This window comes from Rhinatrema bivittatum, chromosome 8 (genome assembly GCF_901001135.1).
Source record: "Rhinatrema bivittatum chromosome 8, aRhiBiv1.1, whole genome shotgun sequence".
Taxonomy (NCBI): Eukaryota; Metazoa; Chordata; class Amphibia; order Gymnophiona; family Rhinatrematidae; genus Rhinatrema; species Rhinatrema bivittatum.
The window spans coordinates 70,212,201-70,227,352 of record NC_042622.1 but is presented as its reverse complement, the minus strand read 5'-3'; the positions used below and the strand labels follow the sequence as shown (position 1 = coordinate 70,227,352).

Sequence of the window (15,152 nt, the reverse complement as noted above, 5' to 3'; positions counted from 1 at the left end):
CATATTCTATTCCCCCTGCTTCTAACCTTAAACCAATATACTAAATTTGGTTATTCCCCTTCTACTATGAGTTCCCTGTATACCTTTTTTGGGCATTCCTTCCTGTAACACTATCTATTAGGTTATTGGTTTATAACCTCTCATGGATGTTTTCTGGTAGTGTGGCACTTCTGTTTACCTATATTCCCACTTCTGCCTATGACCAGAACATGTCTTATGCTTTTCAATACCTTTGTAACCTATCCCACATTATGTATGCACAAGACAGTGTGAATCCTTCTACTGACTCTTAGTTTGCCTCTTTATTTTCCTGGCTTCCTTCACTCTCCTGGTTACATACATTGCTTACATCCCTGTTTGCTATTTTTGGGGTAGATTTTCAGACCGCGCGAATATGCGTACTTTTGCTGGCGCATCAGGCGCAAGCAAAAGTACGCGGGATTTTAGTAGATACGCGCGGAGCCGCGCGTATCCGCTAAAATCCGGGATCGGCGCGCGCAAGGCTATGGATTCTGTATAGCCGGCATGCGCCGAGCCGCGCAGCCTACCTCCGTTCCCTCCGAGGCCGCTCCGAAATCGGAGTGGCCTCGGAGGGAACTTTCTTTTGCCCTCCCCTCACCTTCCCCTCCCTTCCCCTACCTAACCCACCCGCCCGGCCCTGTCTAAACCCCATCCTTACCTTTGTTGGGGGATTTACGCCTCCCAGAGGGAGGCGTAAATCCCTGCGCGCCAGCGGCCCGCTAGTGTGCCGGGACGCGATCTGGGGGCGGGTCCGGAGGGCGCAGCCACGCCCCCGGACCCGCCCCCGAAACGCTCCTGACGCCCCCAAAACGGCTCTACGCTCGGTCCCGCCCCCGACACGCCCCCGACACGCCCCCAACACGCCCCCCTCCGAAAACCCCGGGACTTATGCGAGTCCCGGGGCTCTGCGCGCGCCGGTAGGCCTATGTAAAATAGGCTCACCGGCGCGCAGGGCCCTGCTCGCCTAAATCCGCCCGGATTTGGGTGGATTTAGGCGAGCAGGGCTCTTAAAATCCGCCCCTTAGTGATTATTATCCTTGGTTGTTATTATCAATGCTTTCTTTCTCTTTTATCATATATTCACACTTCTTCCTCTTCTGTTTTATACCTTTTAACTCCTGTCTCTGTCTCTCATCATTGTTGCTACATTATGTTTCATTGTGAACCGAGGTGATGTTCGAAACGTGCCACGGTATATAAACTCACTTAAATAAATAAGACTGTACTCCTTGCAGAGACTCACCCAGTATAAATGATATTTTATGAGAAAAATAATGCTTTCCATACTGGTTTCTCTTTGTTTTTCCTATCTTTATACTTGTTACAACATCAGTATGTGATTACTTGACTCTGAAAGATAACATATGTGTTCTCTTTTTTATAATGCTGCCATCCTTACAGCTCAACTATAGAGCTAATGGACATCTAGTGAAATTTAGTCACAATGCTATTATTTGTTAACTAGAGAATACGTGTCTATTAGTCTCATTTACTTTAGCAGGGATCTAGAGGGATCACAATACACACCAAAGGTTAGTTGTTAGCCTACACATTTTAGCCCATTTGCCACAATCAATCCTTATGGTTCTGTCCTCCCCTCTGGTACTTGGGTGTGCCACTCTTGCCATTTGTAAGTGGCACAAGAGGGAAATGAAATGTGTGCCTGAGCTTGAGACCAACATGGAGACAGCAACTGACCCAGAATCCTCTGCTATCTTAGCCTTTCTGGCTATGTGAACTTTAAATGCCCTACTGAGCTTGACCTGGAGGAATTCCAAGGACACCTGGACAGCAGTTGAAGCTGGTGACAATTTGTGATGCCTAGTTATAGGGTCACAAAAGCAGAAGGTAACGGTCAGAACCTCAGGCTAGAATGTCATTACAGGGTCATCTGTAACAGAGGCTTCTGTAAACACTGCACACAGCCTAAGATATAACGATTGCTCTGAACAGCAAGATTTTAACAGAACAAAGGATTATCCAAAGAGTGATGGTAAATGGATCCCAACTTGGAGAACTGGTCAGAGTAGTTAAGGGATACTCTATCATGCTGTTGACAATACAACCTATGTAAATGAGTATCTAGGTGGTCATGCAATTTCATAATTTCTGACCTAGTACTGTATTGTATTTTACCTATAAAAGAAGGATCAGTTTTTGTATATGACGAGATGCTGGTGGTCAGTTTGTCAGAGAAACGGCATCTAGCATCTCCCAAGAATACTTATATTGCTCAATAAAAAATTATACTTTCTACAAAATCTAAGTGATCTTGTATCCCTGGGTAAGCGTCATAAAGTGTGGTTTGGTGCTTAACACTCAGAAGTTGCCATGGCCCGGACAAACCCCGCAAAGGTCAAGTCCTCAGGCAGGAACCAGCGCTGCTCCTCCGAAGGAGGGAAGATCCCCCAAGTCATCAGACAAGGACTCGGAGGTATCATCCTCCCATGGGTCATATGGGGCATCTTCCTCACTAAGATCATCCAGAGATACAAGTGGAGGGCCCCTACCAAAGCCCCTCGGCTTGGGCACCGGCATCAGGGAACTCCTGGGACTCCGGGTTCGATGGAGGACGGCACCTCCTCTCTGGAGGGGGTCACGTCATGGGGCATCACAGCAGGCACTGGTGCTGTTCCGAGCCCAGTGCCATGCAAACATGGCAAACGGTGGTGATGCTTCTGGAACTTTCCTTGGTACTCGGCCTGGGCTTCTCCAGTGCCAAGAAGGATGGAAACTATCCCGATGTCCTAGAGCATGAAAACACCGATGACGACCAATCCCCAGCCCATTTCTCCAGAGGGGGCCTCGGCGAGGGAGTGCACAGCGGAGGCTCAGTGTCTATCGTCTCCCTGCGGCCTATTGGAGTCAATACCCCTGATGACGGAATTGAAGGTTCAGATTTTTTGGAACCGAAGAGCTTCTCCATTTTGTCTAAATGGGCGTGACAGCCTTTGTGGATCATCTGGTCACAAAAACGACACCCCCTAATGTCATGCGATGGCCCCAGGCAGAGGATACATACCTCATGTGGACTCGAGAGAGATACGGTCCAACAACACTGGGGGCATCGACAAAATCCGGACGACGCCATTACAAAAAAACCCAGCGAGCGGTTGGTGCCCAGCAGCCACTGAGAGTGAGACACCACCAGGAATCGACCGCACAGAAGGGAGAAAAACTTACCGTGATGCCCTACTAACTAAGCTGGTAGGAAGAAGAGGGACCCCGGCGCAGGAATAGTTGAAACCGACTGGGAAATTATTTGAAAATACAAAGAGAACAGAGTTCCACAACTGCGAGACGATAACTCCGCAGAAAAGAAGAGACTGAAAAAGGACCCCGCGTGACACGTGGATAGTGGCATGTTGGGTATGCTCAGTGTGCATACGTTTTCCGTGCTGGGGTTCCATCTGATGATGTCAGCCATGTGTGAGGACTACCATTCCTGATGTCTTAAGAGAATGCCTGAAAGCCTTTGGAGATATCACAGAGTCTAGATATGTGGTTACTCTCTTTGGTGCCTTCTGATGCTTAGATTGCCAATATTTCTTCTGCAATGAACCTAACTATTGATCTTTATCTGTTATCATGTTCTATGTTTCTGTAAATGGAGAGGCTGGGAAAGCCAGCCTAGAAACTTAATCAACAAGACTTTTGAGCACTGCAAGGGGAGATACAAAGTCACTAAGTCAAGATCATCATCTAGGCCTTGGCTTGGGAAGACATAGAGAGAAGGCTCAATGACAAAGTTTCACAATCAATGATTAGCATGGTGTATTGCAATGTTTCCTAACCCTTTCTTGGCGGCATATCTAGCCAGTTGGATTTTCAGGATTACTACAATGAAACAAGCATGAAATAGATTTGCATATACTAGATCTTCAATGTATGCAAATTATGCATATTCATTATGGGTATCTTGAAAACCAGAACAAATGCCTCCAGGAGAGGGCTGGGAAATCCTGGTGTATTGTGATCATGTTTCATTGTGGTCAGTTTCCCATGGAAGCCCTGTAGAACTTCCAAAAGAGTTGCTAACATAAGTTTTGTGATATTGATTATGAAAAGCATCTAGGAAGGGAATGGTTAATAAAATGGAACATGTCATAATACCTCTATATCGCTCCATGATGAGACCGCACCTTGAATACTGTGTACAATTCTGGTCGCCGCATCTCAAAAAAGATATAGTTGCGATGGAAAAGCTACAGAGAAGGGCAACCAAAATGATAAAGGGGATGGAATAGCTCCCCTATGAGGAAAAGCTGAAGAGGTTAGGGCTGTTCAGCTTGGAGAAGAGACAGCTGAGGGGGGTTATGATAGAGGTCTTTAAGATCATGAGAGGTCTTGAACGAGTAGATGTGACTCGGTTATTTACACTTTCGAATAAAGGACTAGGGGGCATTCCATGAAGTTAGCAAGTAGCACACTTAAGACTAATCGGAGAAAATTCTTTTTCACTCAACGCACAATAAAGCTCTGGAATTTGTTGCCAGAGGATGTGGTTAGTGCAGTTAGTGTAGCTGGGTTCAAAAAGGGTTTGGATAAGTTCTTGGAGGAGAAGTTCATTAACGGCTATTAAAGGAAAATTATGTTCTTACCTGATAATTTTCGTTCCTGTAGTACCAAGGATCAGTCCAGACTGCTGGGTTATGCCTCCCGTCCAGCAGATGGAATCAGAGAGAAACTGAAAAGGCACCACTCATATACCCTGGTGCGCCCCCTGCGATCCTTCAGTATAATCCATAACAAAGCAGTATGAATTTAGGAACAATGGCAAACTCTGTGACTAGATCAAGATAAATATGAACATGTGGAAAACGAGGAAACCAGGCAAAAGCCATGAAACATAACCATATGAAAAATAGAACAAGTGCTCGGAAAAAACAATGGAATCTGAAAATGAAACACGACAGACGCGGGACTCTGCACTGACATGGGCGGGCGTCTGGACTGATCCTTGGTACTACAGGAACGAAAATTATCAGGTAAGAACATAATTTTCCTTTCCCTGTACGTACCAGGATCAGTCCAGACTGCTGGGAAGTACCCAAGTTGCCCTAAACGGGGTGGGATCCTGACAGTCCCGCACGAAGCACACCACTGCCAAACGAGTCTACCGGCTGAGCGCGGACGTCCAATCGGTAATGTCTAGCAAAAGTGTGCAACGACTTCCAAGTAGCCGCCCGGCAAATTTCCTGAGAGGAAATAAAACCACTCTCTGCCCAAGACGCCGCTTGGGAACGCAGAGAATGAGCCTTAAGACCGTCCGGAACGGTGCGACCTTGAGAAATGTAAGTAGAAACAATCGCCTCCTTCAACCAGCGGGCTATAGTAGCCTTGGAAGCTTTATTCCCTTTCTTTGGACCACTCCACAAGACAAAAAGATGATCAGACAACCGAAAAGGGTTGGTGATGTCCAGGTACCGTAAGAGTGTCCTTCGAACATCCAACCTGTGAAGCTCCGGGTGCCGAGACACATCAGCACCGTCCACCGCAAAGGCCGGTAGGTCCACAGTCTGGTTGACGTGAAAGGCGGAAACTACCTTAGGCAAAAAGGAAGGAACGGTACGCAGAGAAACCCCCGAATCAGAAATACGGAGAAAAGGTTCTCTACAAGACAACGCCTGAAGCTCAGAGATTCTGCGAGCAGAACAAATAGCGACGAGAAAAACTGTTTTGAGAGTGAGATCTTTGAGAGTAGCCCTTCGTAGCGGTTCAAACGGAGAAGTGCATAGACCCCGGAGAACCAAATTTAAACTCCAAGAAGGACAGATAGGGCGGACCGGAGGTCGCAAATGTTTAACTCCTTTTAAAAATCGTGCAACGTCCGGGTGCATGGCAATGGAAAGTCCGTCAAGTTTACCGCGGTAACAGCCTAAGGCTGCCACCTGCACACGAAGAGAATTATAGGACAAACCTTTCTTTAGACCCTCCTGCAAAAAAGCCAGAATATGAGAGACCGTAGCCTGCTGCGACGACACTTTCAAACCCTGGCACCAAGAGTCAAAAACTTTCCATACCCTGACATAAGCAACCGAGGTAGAGGGCTTCCGAGCCTGTAGAAGAGTAGTAATGACCGACTCAGAATATCCCCTCTTTCTCAATTGCCGCCTCTCATAAGCCAAGCCGCTAGACAAAAGCAATCGGCCTGGTCGAAAAATACTGGACCCTGCCGTAGGAGCCGAGGCAGATGACCGAGACGCAAGGGGCCGTCCACCGCTAGGTTGATGAGGTCGGCGAACCATGGCCTCCTTGGCCACTCCGGAGCTACTAGAACGACGGGTCCTGTGTGGGATTCGATCCGACGCAATATTTTTCCCACCAATGGCCACGGTGGAAACACGTACAGAAGAACTTGCGCGGGCCAGGGAAGAACTAGCGCGTCCACGCCTTCCGACCCGTGTTCCCTTCTGCGACTGAAGAAGCGAGCTGCCTTGGCATTCGAACGAGTCGCCATGAGGTCCAACCGGGGGGTCCCCCACCGGTGACTGATGAGTCTGAGTGCCTCGGGAGATAGTTCCCACTCTCCCAGATCTAGTCGCTGCCGGCTGAGATAGTCTGCTTGAATGTTGTCGACCCCGGCGATGTGCGACGCTGCAATCTGAGACAGGTGCTTCTCTGCCCAATCCATCAATTGGCTGGCTTCGGTTGCTACCGGAAGACTCCTTGTACCGCCTTGCCGATTTATATACGCCACCGTGGTTGCATTGTCGGACAAAACCCGAACTGCTCTGTTCCGAATCAAAGGCAGGAAGTGCTGTAACGCTAGGCGAACCGCCCTGGTTTCCAAACGATTGATAGACCACTTGGCCTGAGAAAGCGTCCAACGTCCCTGAGCGGACTGAGACTGACAGACTGCTCCCCACCCCGTCAGACTGGCATCGGTCGTGACAATAATCCATTGGGGTGGTTCCAAATCGATGCCTTGGAGCAAGTGGACCGGATCCAACCACCATTGTAGACTGGTCCTTGCTGGGTGAAGGAGTGGCAAAGGTATCTGAAACTCCTCTGATTTGGGATCCCAACGCGACAGAAGCGCCCTCTGTAGCGGCCGCATATGCGCAAAAGACCACGGAACCAAATCCAGGGTGGACGCCATATAACCAAGAACCTGTAAATAATCCCATACCACTGGCAAGGGAAGGGCTAGGAGACGACGAACGTGCGCCATCAGATGCTCCATCCTTGCATGTGGCAGGAAAACTTTTCCCACTCTTGTATCGAACGAGGCGCCCAGAAATTCCAAATTCTGGGAGGGAATCAGTTGGCTCTTGGGATAATTGACTACCCAACCCAAGGAGTGTAGTCGGTGGAGTACTGTCTGAATTGCGGCTTCGCAGAGACGACGCGATTTCGCCCGAATGAGCCAGTCGTCCAAATACGGGTGGACCAATACTCCGTCCCTCCGGAGGCTCGCTGCCACCACCACCATTACCTTGGTGAATACTCTCGGAGCGGTCGCCAGTCCGAACGGAAGGGCACAGAACTGGAAATGAGATCCCAGGACCATAAAGCGGAGAAATCGTTGATGGAACTCTTGTATTCCTATGTGCAAGTAAGCCTCTGTGAGATCTAAGGAAGCCAAACACTCTCCCTTTGTGGACCGCAGCGATGACTGAGCGCAGGGTCTCCATCCGAAACCGCGGAATGCGCAATGCCTTGTTGACCCGCTTGAGATCCAGAATAGGCCGGAATGTGCCCTCCTTTTTGGGAACGATGAAATAGATGGAATAACGGCCTGTGCATTGTTCGGCGGGCGGTACTGGCACTATTGCTCCCAGCGACTGCAACCGCTGCAGGGTTTGAGCAATCCGCTGTTGTTTTACCAGAGAACCGCTGGGAGAGATAAGGAACAAATCGCGCAGGGGCCGTGCAAAATCTAAGGCGTATCCGTGAGTTATAATGTCGAGGACCCATTGGTCGGTGGTAATTGCAGCCCATTCCTCCCGAAAGTAAGAGAGTCGTCCTCCGACCTCCGGGACGGAGGAATGGACCTGCGTCCCTTCATTGAGCCGCCTTAGAGGTGGCGAAGGTATGAGACGCCCCTGCGCGGGCCGGCCTTCTACGACGAAAGGAAGGAGTCCATGCTTGGGAACGCGTAGACGGCTGTCTTGCAGCGTAAGAGGAACCCCTCCCCGATCGAAAACGGCGCTGCCCGCGAAATCACCCGCGAAAAGTACCCGAAGGACAAAAATCTCGGCTTGTCCTCTGGCAACTTGAACACCTTATTCTCCCCCAAAGATCGAATAAGGTCTTCTAACTCGGTGCCAAATAATAGTTTGCCCCGAAAAGGAAAGGAACCGAGTTGGGCCTTGGAGGAAGAGTCTGCTGCCCAGTGACGCAGCCAGAGTAACCGCCGTGCCGACACTGCTGAAGACATAGACCGTGCCTGAAGTGCGGAGAAGATCATAGAAGGCATCTGCGGCGTAGGCCACCGCGGATTCTATGCGATTTGCTTGCTCAGCTTCCCCCGGAGGCAGATCCTGAGATGTCAACATCTGTTGTACCCAGCGAAGGGTAGCCCTTTGTACCATACAACTGCAAACGGCCGCCCGTACTCCCAATGCTGAAACCTCAAAGATTCGCTTAAGCAACATCTCCAATTTCCGATCTTGAAGATCCTTAAGGGCCGTACCCCCAGTTACGGGGATGGTGGTATGTTTAGCCATGGCAGTGACCGCCGAATCCACCTTTGGCACCCTAAGGAGCTCCAAAGAATCAGCAGGGAGTGGGTAAAGCTTATCCATAGCGCGGCTGACTCTCAGAGTTGCCTCCGGATTATCTCATTCCTTGGATACAAGCTGAAACAATTTATTGTGAAAAGGAAAAGCATGTGAGGGTGTGCGAAGCCCGTCTAACTCAAAATCCCCTGGCTGGGAATTTGTTTCAATCTGGGGTACCGGAATTCTTAGTTCTTGAAGAACATGAATGATCAAGGGATCTAATTCTTCTTTATGAAATAACTGAAGTATGAGAGGATCGTCCCCCTCAACTGGGTCAGCTGGGTCCGTACCCCCCACCTCCGTACCAGAATCCGGAACGGGCAGGTCCAGTGAAATAGGGTCCGGAGCTACATGCCGTAAAGGTTTAGGAGGAGGAGGAGGAGGAGGGCCTGGATTTGGGTCCCCTCCCAAGGTAGTAGAGATTTTGCCACGTTTATCTGGGGCAGGAGCACCCTGTTCCCATTCAGCTTCGGCCTCCATATAGGCCTTGTGGAGCAAAAGAACAAACTGTGAGGTAAATGGATGAGGTCTCTTTAAAGAACCTCCCTTGGCTCCCATAGGTGGCAAATCTAGAAGCCCCGATAAACCGCGGGGTCGGTGGGGGCTAAGGTCCGGTGGGGACAGCGGCGGGAGGTCCTCTCCCTCCTCAGACGAAACGGCATCGCTGTTAGGCTCTCCTAAAATGGCCGCCGAATTTTCCAAAATGGCCGCCGCCCCTGGTACCGGCAGCGAGGACCGCCGCGTTTTGCCCGACGCTGACCGTGTCCCAAGTTGCGGTGAGGGAGCGCTCCCGGCCGCGGCTGACCCCCGCGAGGAACCCTCACCCCCGGGAAGGCACCGGGAGCAAAGGCCCTCGCGAGAGAGCCGGCGACCCGGCTCCCCACATGCAGCACAAACTGTTCCTCTGGGCATTTTTTTTTTTTTTTTTAAAAGAAGAAAACGGCGCAAAAACGGCGCGAAAAGGGGCTGGGTGACAAGCCACCCCTTCCGGAGACCACAGTGAGTAAGGAAGGCAGAGGGAAATTAAAATTAAAAATTACCTCGTTTTTTGTTTTTTTTTTAAACGTGTATAGCGCTGCTACCGGCAGCTATGTAAATACCTCACAAGACAAATTTACAGTGGAGCCTGCAGAGGGTGTAGTATCCCCGTCTGACTAACTTCTCCGAGGAATGAAACTTCTCAGGAGGCGGAGAGGGAGAGTGACCGGCCCACCGATTAATTCTCCCCTCCTCTCACTGGGCAGGGCAGAGAGAAAAAAACTCCGGGAAAAGGCTGTAGGGCAGAGCCCTGCCTTGCCTGCTATTGCTCCTATTAACAGTCAGAAAATTACATTGATCTAGTCACAGGATTCCTCAGAAAATCTTAAGTCAAACCTGATAGGGACAACCCCTCCCCAATTTACAGGAGATCAGGACCGCAGGTTATGCTCTCTCATCTGCTGGAGTCAGAGATATACTGAAGGATCGCAGGGGGCGCACCAGGGTATATGAGTGGTGCCTTTTCAGTTTCTCTCTGACTCCATCTGCTGGACGGGAGGCATAACCCAGCAGTCTGGACTGATCCTGGTACGTACAGGGAATCAAGTTTACTTAGAGAACAGCCACTGCTATTAATTGCATCAGTAGCATGGGATCTTCTTAGTGTTTGGGTAATTGCCAGGTTCTTGTGGCCTGGTTTGGCCTCTGTTGGAAACAGGATGCTGGGCTTGATGAACCCTTGGTCTGACCCAGCATGGCAATTTCTTATGTTCTTATCTAAGTAGGAGTAATCTGGATTACTTTATTTCAACTTCTAATCCATATATAAAAGGGCCTTTTTAAGACAGGACTAATGGTCCAATTGTTTGCTCTGCCAACAAAAGACCTGGAAAGTATTCTAGGCTCAGGCCTGTGCTCCTTAGGCTGGATAATGTTAGGAATGCTGCTGAAGCTACACTCACAGACCCTGGTGTAAGGTTAAGCCAAACGTAATGATCCAAAATGCCAATAGTATGTCACAATAAGAGTAGAGACACTCGAAGTATTAATGACCTGTCATAATAGGCTTCATCTTTATGCGTGAATACGCTGGATGAGCGGCCTTATATTTAATCATCGGTCAAAGTCCAATTTTTTTGGTATATTTTTTCTTATGCAATGTGCAAAGCATGCAATTTTTATGAATCCAACTACTTAACTTAAGAACTTCGCTCAAGCCAAGGACAGTGAACATGCCCGACATGGAACCATGTTTCGAACGCCCGTCGTTCTTTCTCAAGGGCTCAGTTCAGCGACTGCGAGAACAATTCAATAGTGTCTCAAAAACATTTATATAAAATAATAGAATTCAAAGACAGTAATCAATTATGGTGGGCATCATATCAGTGTATTGAAAACGGCTTGGCACTTACTGTATTTGTAGTCCGTCTTGATTTAAGATTTAAGCAGTACACAGGAAATATATGCGGAAACGCCACTACTTAAATCTTAAATCAAGACGGACTACAAATACACTGATATGATGCCCACCATAATTGATTACTGTCTTTGAATTCTATTATTTTATATAAATGTTTTTGAGACACTATTGAATTGTTCTCGCTGAGCCCTTGAGAAAGAACGACGGGCGTTCGAAACATGGTTCCATGTCGGGCATGTTCACTGTCCTTGGCTTGAGCGAAGTTCTTAAGTTAAGTAGTTGGATTCATAAAAATTGCATGCTTTGCACATTGCATAAGAAAAAATATACCAAAAAAATTGGACTTTGACCGATGATTAAATATAAGGCCGCTCATCCAGGGTATTCACGCATAAAGATGAAGCCTATTATGACAGGTCATTAATACTTCGAGCGTCTCTACTCTTATTGTGACATACTATTGGCATTTTGGATCATTACGTTTGTTTTTCTGCCATAGTCTCTGTATTTACTGTAATCGGGATTCACGTGAGTTGTTGTTGATGTAAGGTTAAGCCAACCATGGTGACACCTAGTAAGAAGTGAACCAACAATATAGATCATTTCTCATATGCTGAGGACAGTATTTAAAACAAATAAGCAGTAAAGTGTTCCATTTCTTTAATAATGAATGACTGATCAAGAAGCATTGTTAAAACAGTTAATGACCAGTTGAAGGAGTTTCAGGCCTTAGCCCATCCAATCATTTCTAAATTGAAAATGTTCAGATTCCATATACATACAATAACAAACTCTTAATGAGGAGACTAGTTTCATTATATAAATTTTTCTAGCAAGCACTTAGCTAAACCAGAAGAGGTACCTTGGCCATAATGTAAAATGCACACAGGAGAAGTTGATCCAGGTGTCGGTCTTTCATTAGGTCTGTGCAATGAATTAATGTGTATTCAAAACATGTCCAGATCTTTCTTCGCAGCTCATTGGACACATCCAGCTTCAAACATAAATCTCGCAGACGCACACTTGCTAAATGATACACCTGTAGGGCAAAACAGAACATATCATTCTTTTCTTAGTTTAATATACAATAGCAAGACTGCTGAGTTGTCACTCTGCCTCTATGTTATCCATACAATATTAGTCCAATCCTTAGTTCACAATTCCCACCCAAACTGGATTATTATTATTAATCATTTATATAGTGCTGCAAGGCGTACACACTGCTATACATACACATTATAGACAGTACTTGCTCAATGGAGCTTGCAATTTAGTCAAGATACACAGACAAGACAAATACAAGGTTTTGGGCTACCTAGAAATAATAAAGTCAAAAGGCCTTAAAATGATGAGTTTTTAGGCTGGAGCTGAATCTGGTAACAATAAGAACATGATATATGCTCAGGAAGGATATTCCAGGCATTTGGTGCAGCAAGATAGAAAACACAAGAGTCAAGATTTGGTAATGGAAAAGGGAACAGATAAAAATTGCTTTCTTGAATGAAGTTTGGGAAGAGGGGTACATGGGGAAAAAGAGGACAGGTAATGAAGAGCTGCAGAGTGAATGGATTTGTATGTGAACATAGCGATCTGAGAAGGTGTCTTTTTTTTTTTTCCTTCAAACTGGAGCCACATTACTGGCTCTTGTCTATATCAAGGGCTAGGTTGGGGGATAAAGGGGTGGGGTCCTACTCAGAGCTCTCACTCACCTATGCTCTCTTTCCCTCTCATATGCTCACACATGATGTCTCCCCCATAATGGGCCTCTTCCTCTCTTCTTTACTCTTTTGAAAAATACAAAGACTAGGGGATACTCCATGGTTAGTAAGTAGAACATTCAAACCATTCTGAGAAAATCCTTTTTCATTCAAAAACAATTAAGCTCTGGAATTCATTACTGGAGTATGTGGTTAAAGCAGTAAGTATAGCTGTGTTCAAAAACAGTTTTGACAAGTTCCTGGAGAAGTCCATAAACTATTATTAACTAAATAGACTTAGGGAATAGCCACTACTTATCATTGTGTGATAGCAGCATGGGATCTATTTAGTGTTTGGGATCTTGCCAGTCTAGATTGGCCATTGTTGGAAACAGGATATTGGGCTTGATGGACTTTTGGTATGACCCAGTATGGCAATTCTTATGTCCTTATGTTAGGTTCTCTGCCTATGTATCCTTCTTTAAATGTCTTTGAACACCTTTGGCTATTTTCTTCTTAGCATTTTATTTTGAGTACCTCCTTATGTATCTGTACAAGGATTTTATTTGAAATTTTGTAATAAATCAATAAATATAAAGTAAAACAAATAAAATAAAAGGTTTGATAAAATCTAAGTAGACCAATTCAAATGACCTTCCCCCCGCCACCTTAATTTCATTTTCTGGTCACCTAATCATAAAAATCAATTAAATTCATTTGACATGACGTTCCTTTGGTAAAACCATGTAGCCATGGAGTCTCTACAACTTGCTGAACTATAGATAGTTCACTATCCTTTTCTTCAGAAGTCTTCATTAATTTTCCCATCACCGAGTAAGGCTAACTGGCCAATAGTTTTCCAACCTCATCTATGCTACCACTTTTGTGATATGGGACCACAACTATTCTTCTCTAATCTTGTGGCACCACTCTCTTGTCCAAGGATCTAATGAACAGATCCTTCAACAAACCCACCAGCACCTCTCTGATCTTCTTTAGTATCCTGGGATGTATGTCATCTGGTTTGATGGACATGTTCAGTTTCGCCAGTTCCACCCAAGCACTCTTTTCCATAAATGGGGTGATGTCTACCCCACACCCATCCGTAATCTTGCCAACAAGTTTCTGTTGCCTCTAGATCTTCTTTAATAAATACCTAGCTGAAGTATTAGACTGAATATTTCAGCTTCTTCACCTCTCTCCCCCATTGCTGCTTATTGTCTAGTGTAGTGGTTCTCAACCTTTTTTCTATCAGGACACACCTAAGAGATGATGCTCACATGCGTGACACACTGAACACATGAATATCATGGGACTAAATATGAGCATATGCTCTACATCTACAGGAGTCCCCTGCTTCCTAACAATAGGGCCAATGCAATTAAAATGCACAGAAAGAGGGTGCTCAATATTCAGCGCCCACTTTCGTAATGCGCCCTCAGGCACCTCTCCTAGGGGCACCATGCTATATTCTAATTAGGGGTTGCTTGTACCCTACTGTTCCATACATCCACCACTGTGTCTGTGTCATGCTTAAGTCTAACTCACTTCAACTTCATATCATGACTCTGTTTTCAAATCTTTCTACCAAAAATCTTTTCTGTTGCACATTACCTATATCTCAGATATCTGAATGTCTATTTCCCTCTATTCCATCCTCCTGAATATACATTTTCAGAAAAGACACAATTTTATTAATTGCTCTTCAAGCAATTTTGTCTAAGGAAAAAGACTTCAATTATTTGTGGCTTACCAGCACATGAAAAGGAAAATTGGTTCTTACCTGATAATTTTCGTTCCTGTAGTACCACGGATCAGTCCAGACTCCTGGGTTTTGCCTAGCCTCCAGCAGATGGAAACAGAGAAATTTTGATGGACTCTGTCATAAATACCAGGATGCCACCTACAGTCCGTCAGTATTGCTCAGTCACAAAGCAGAATGGTATGAAACCAAACTAACTATATATAGTAACCTAACAACTTAAACTGGTTCACGAACCCCCAAGTGGGAATAGAACCCGTGAGACACGGTAAACAAAGATCTGCTGATTAAAACGAAGAAAAGCTGAATGAGCGGACTCTCGATTACCTGCGAATGCCAAATGGGCGGGACTCTGGACTGATCCGTGGTATTACAGGAACGAAAATTATCAGGTAAGAACCAATTTTCCTTTCCCTGTACGTAACCGGATCAGTCCAGACTCCTGGGATGTACCAGAGCTCTCTTACCTGGGCTGGCATCCAGAGAGGCCCGCTCTCAGCATACCTGCTCCAAATCCCCTCGCACCTGGGTCCTGGACATCCAGGTGG

General features: G+C 46.5%; 1 protein-coding gene across 3 annotated transcripts in view; it reads right to left on the bottom strand.

Annotated features, from left to right (window-relative positions):
- The window catches only part of RBL1 (RB transcriptional corepressor like 1), a 365,834-nt gene that overhangs the window by 64,722 nt on the left and 285,960 nt on the right, over window positions 1–15,152 (bottom strand). For all 3 annotated transcript variants that reach the window (XM_029611864.1, XM_029611866.1, XM_029611865.1), the window contains one exon: window positions 12,008–12,184. In XM_029611864.1, the coding sequence (XP_029467724.1) occupies window positions 12,008–12,184 (177 nt within the window). The remainder of the gene's footprint in view (window positions 1–12,007; window positions 12,185–15,152) is intronic.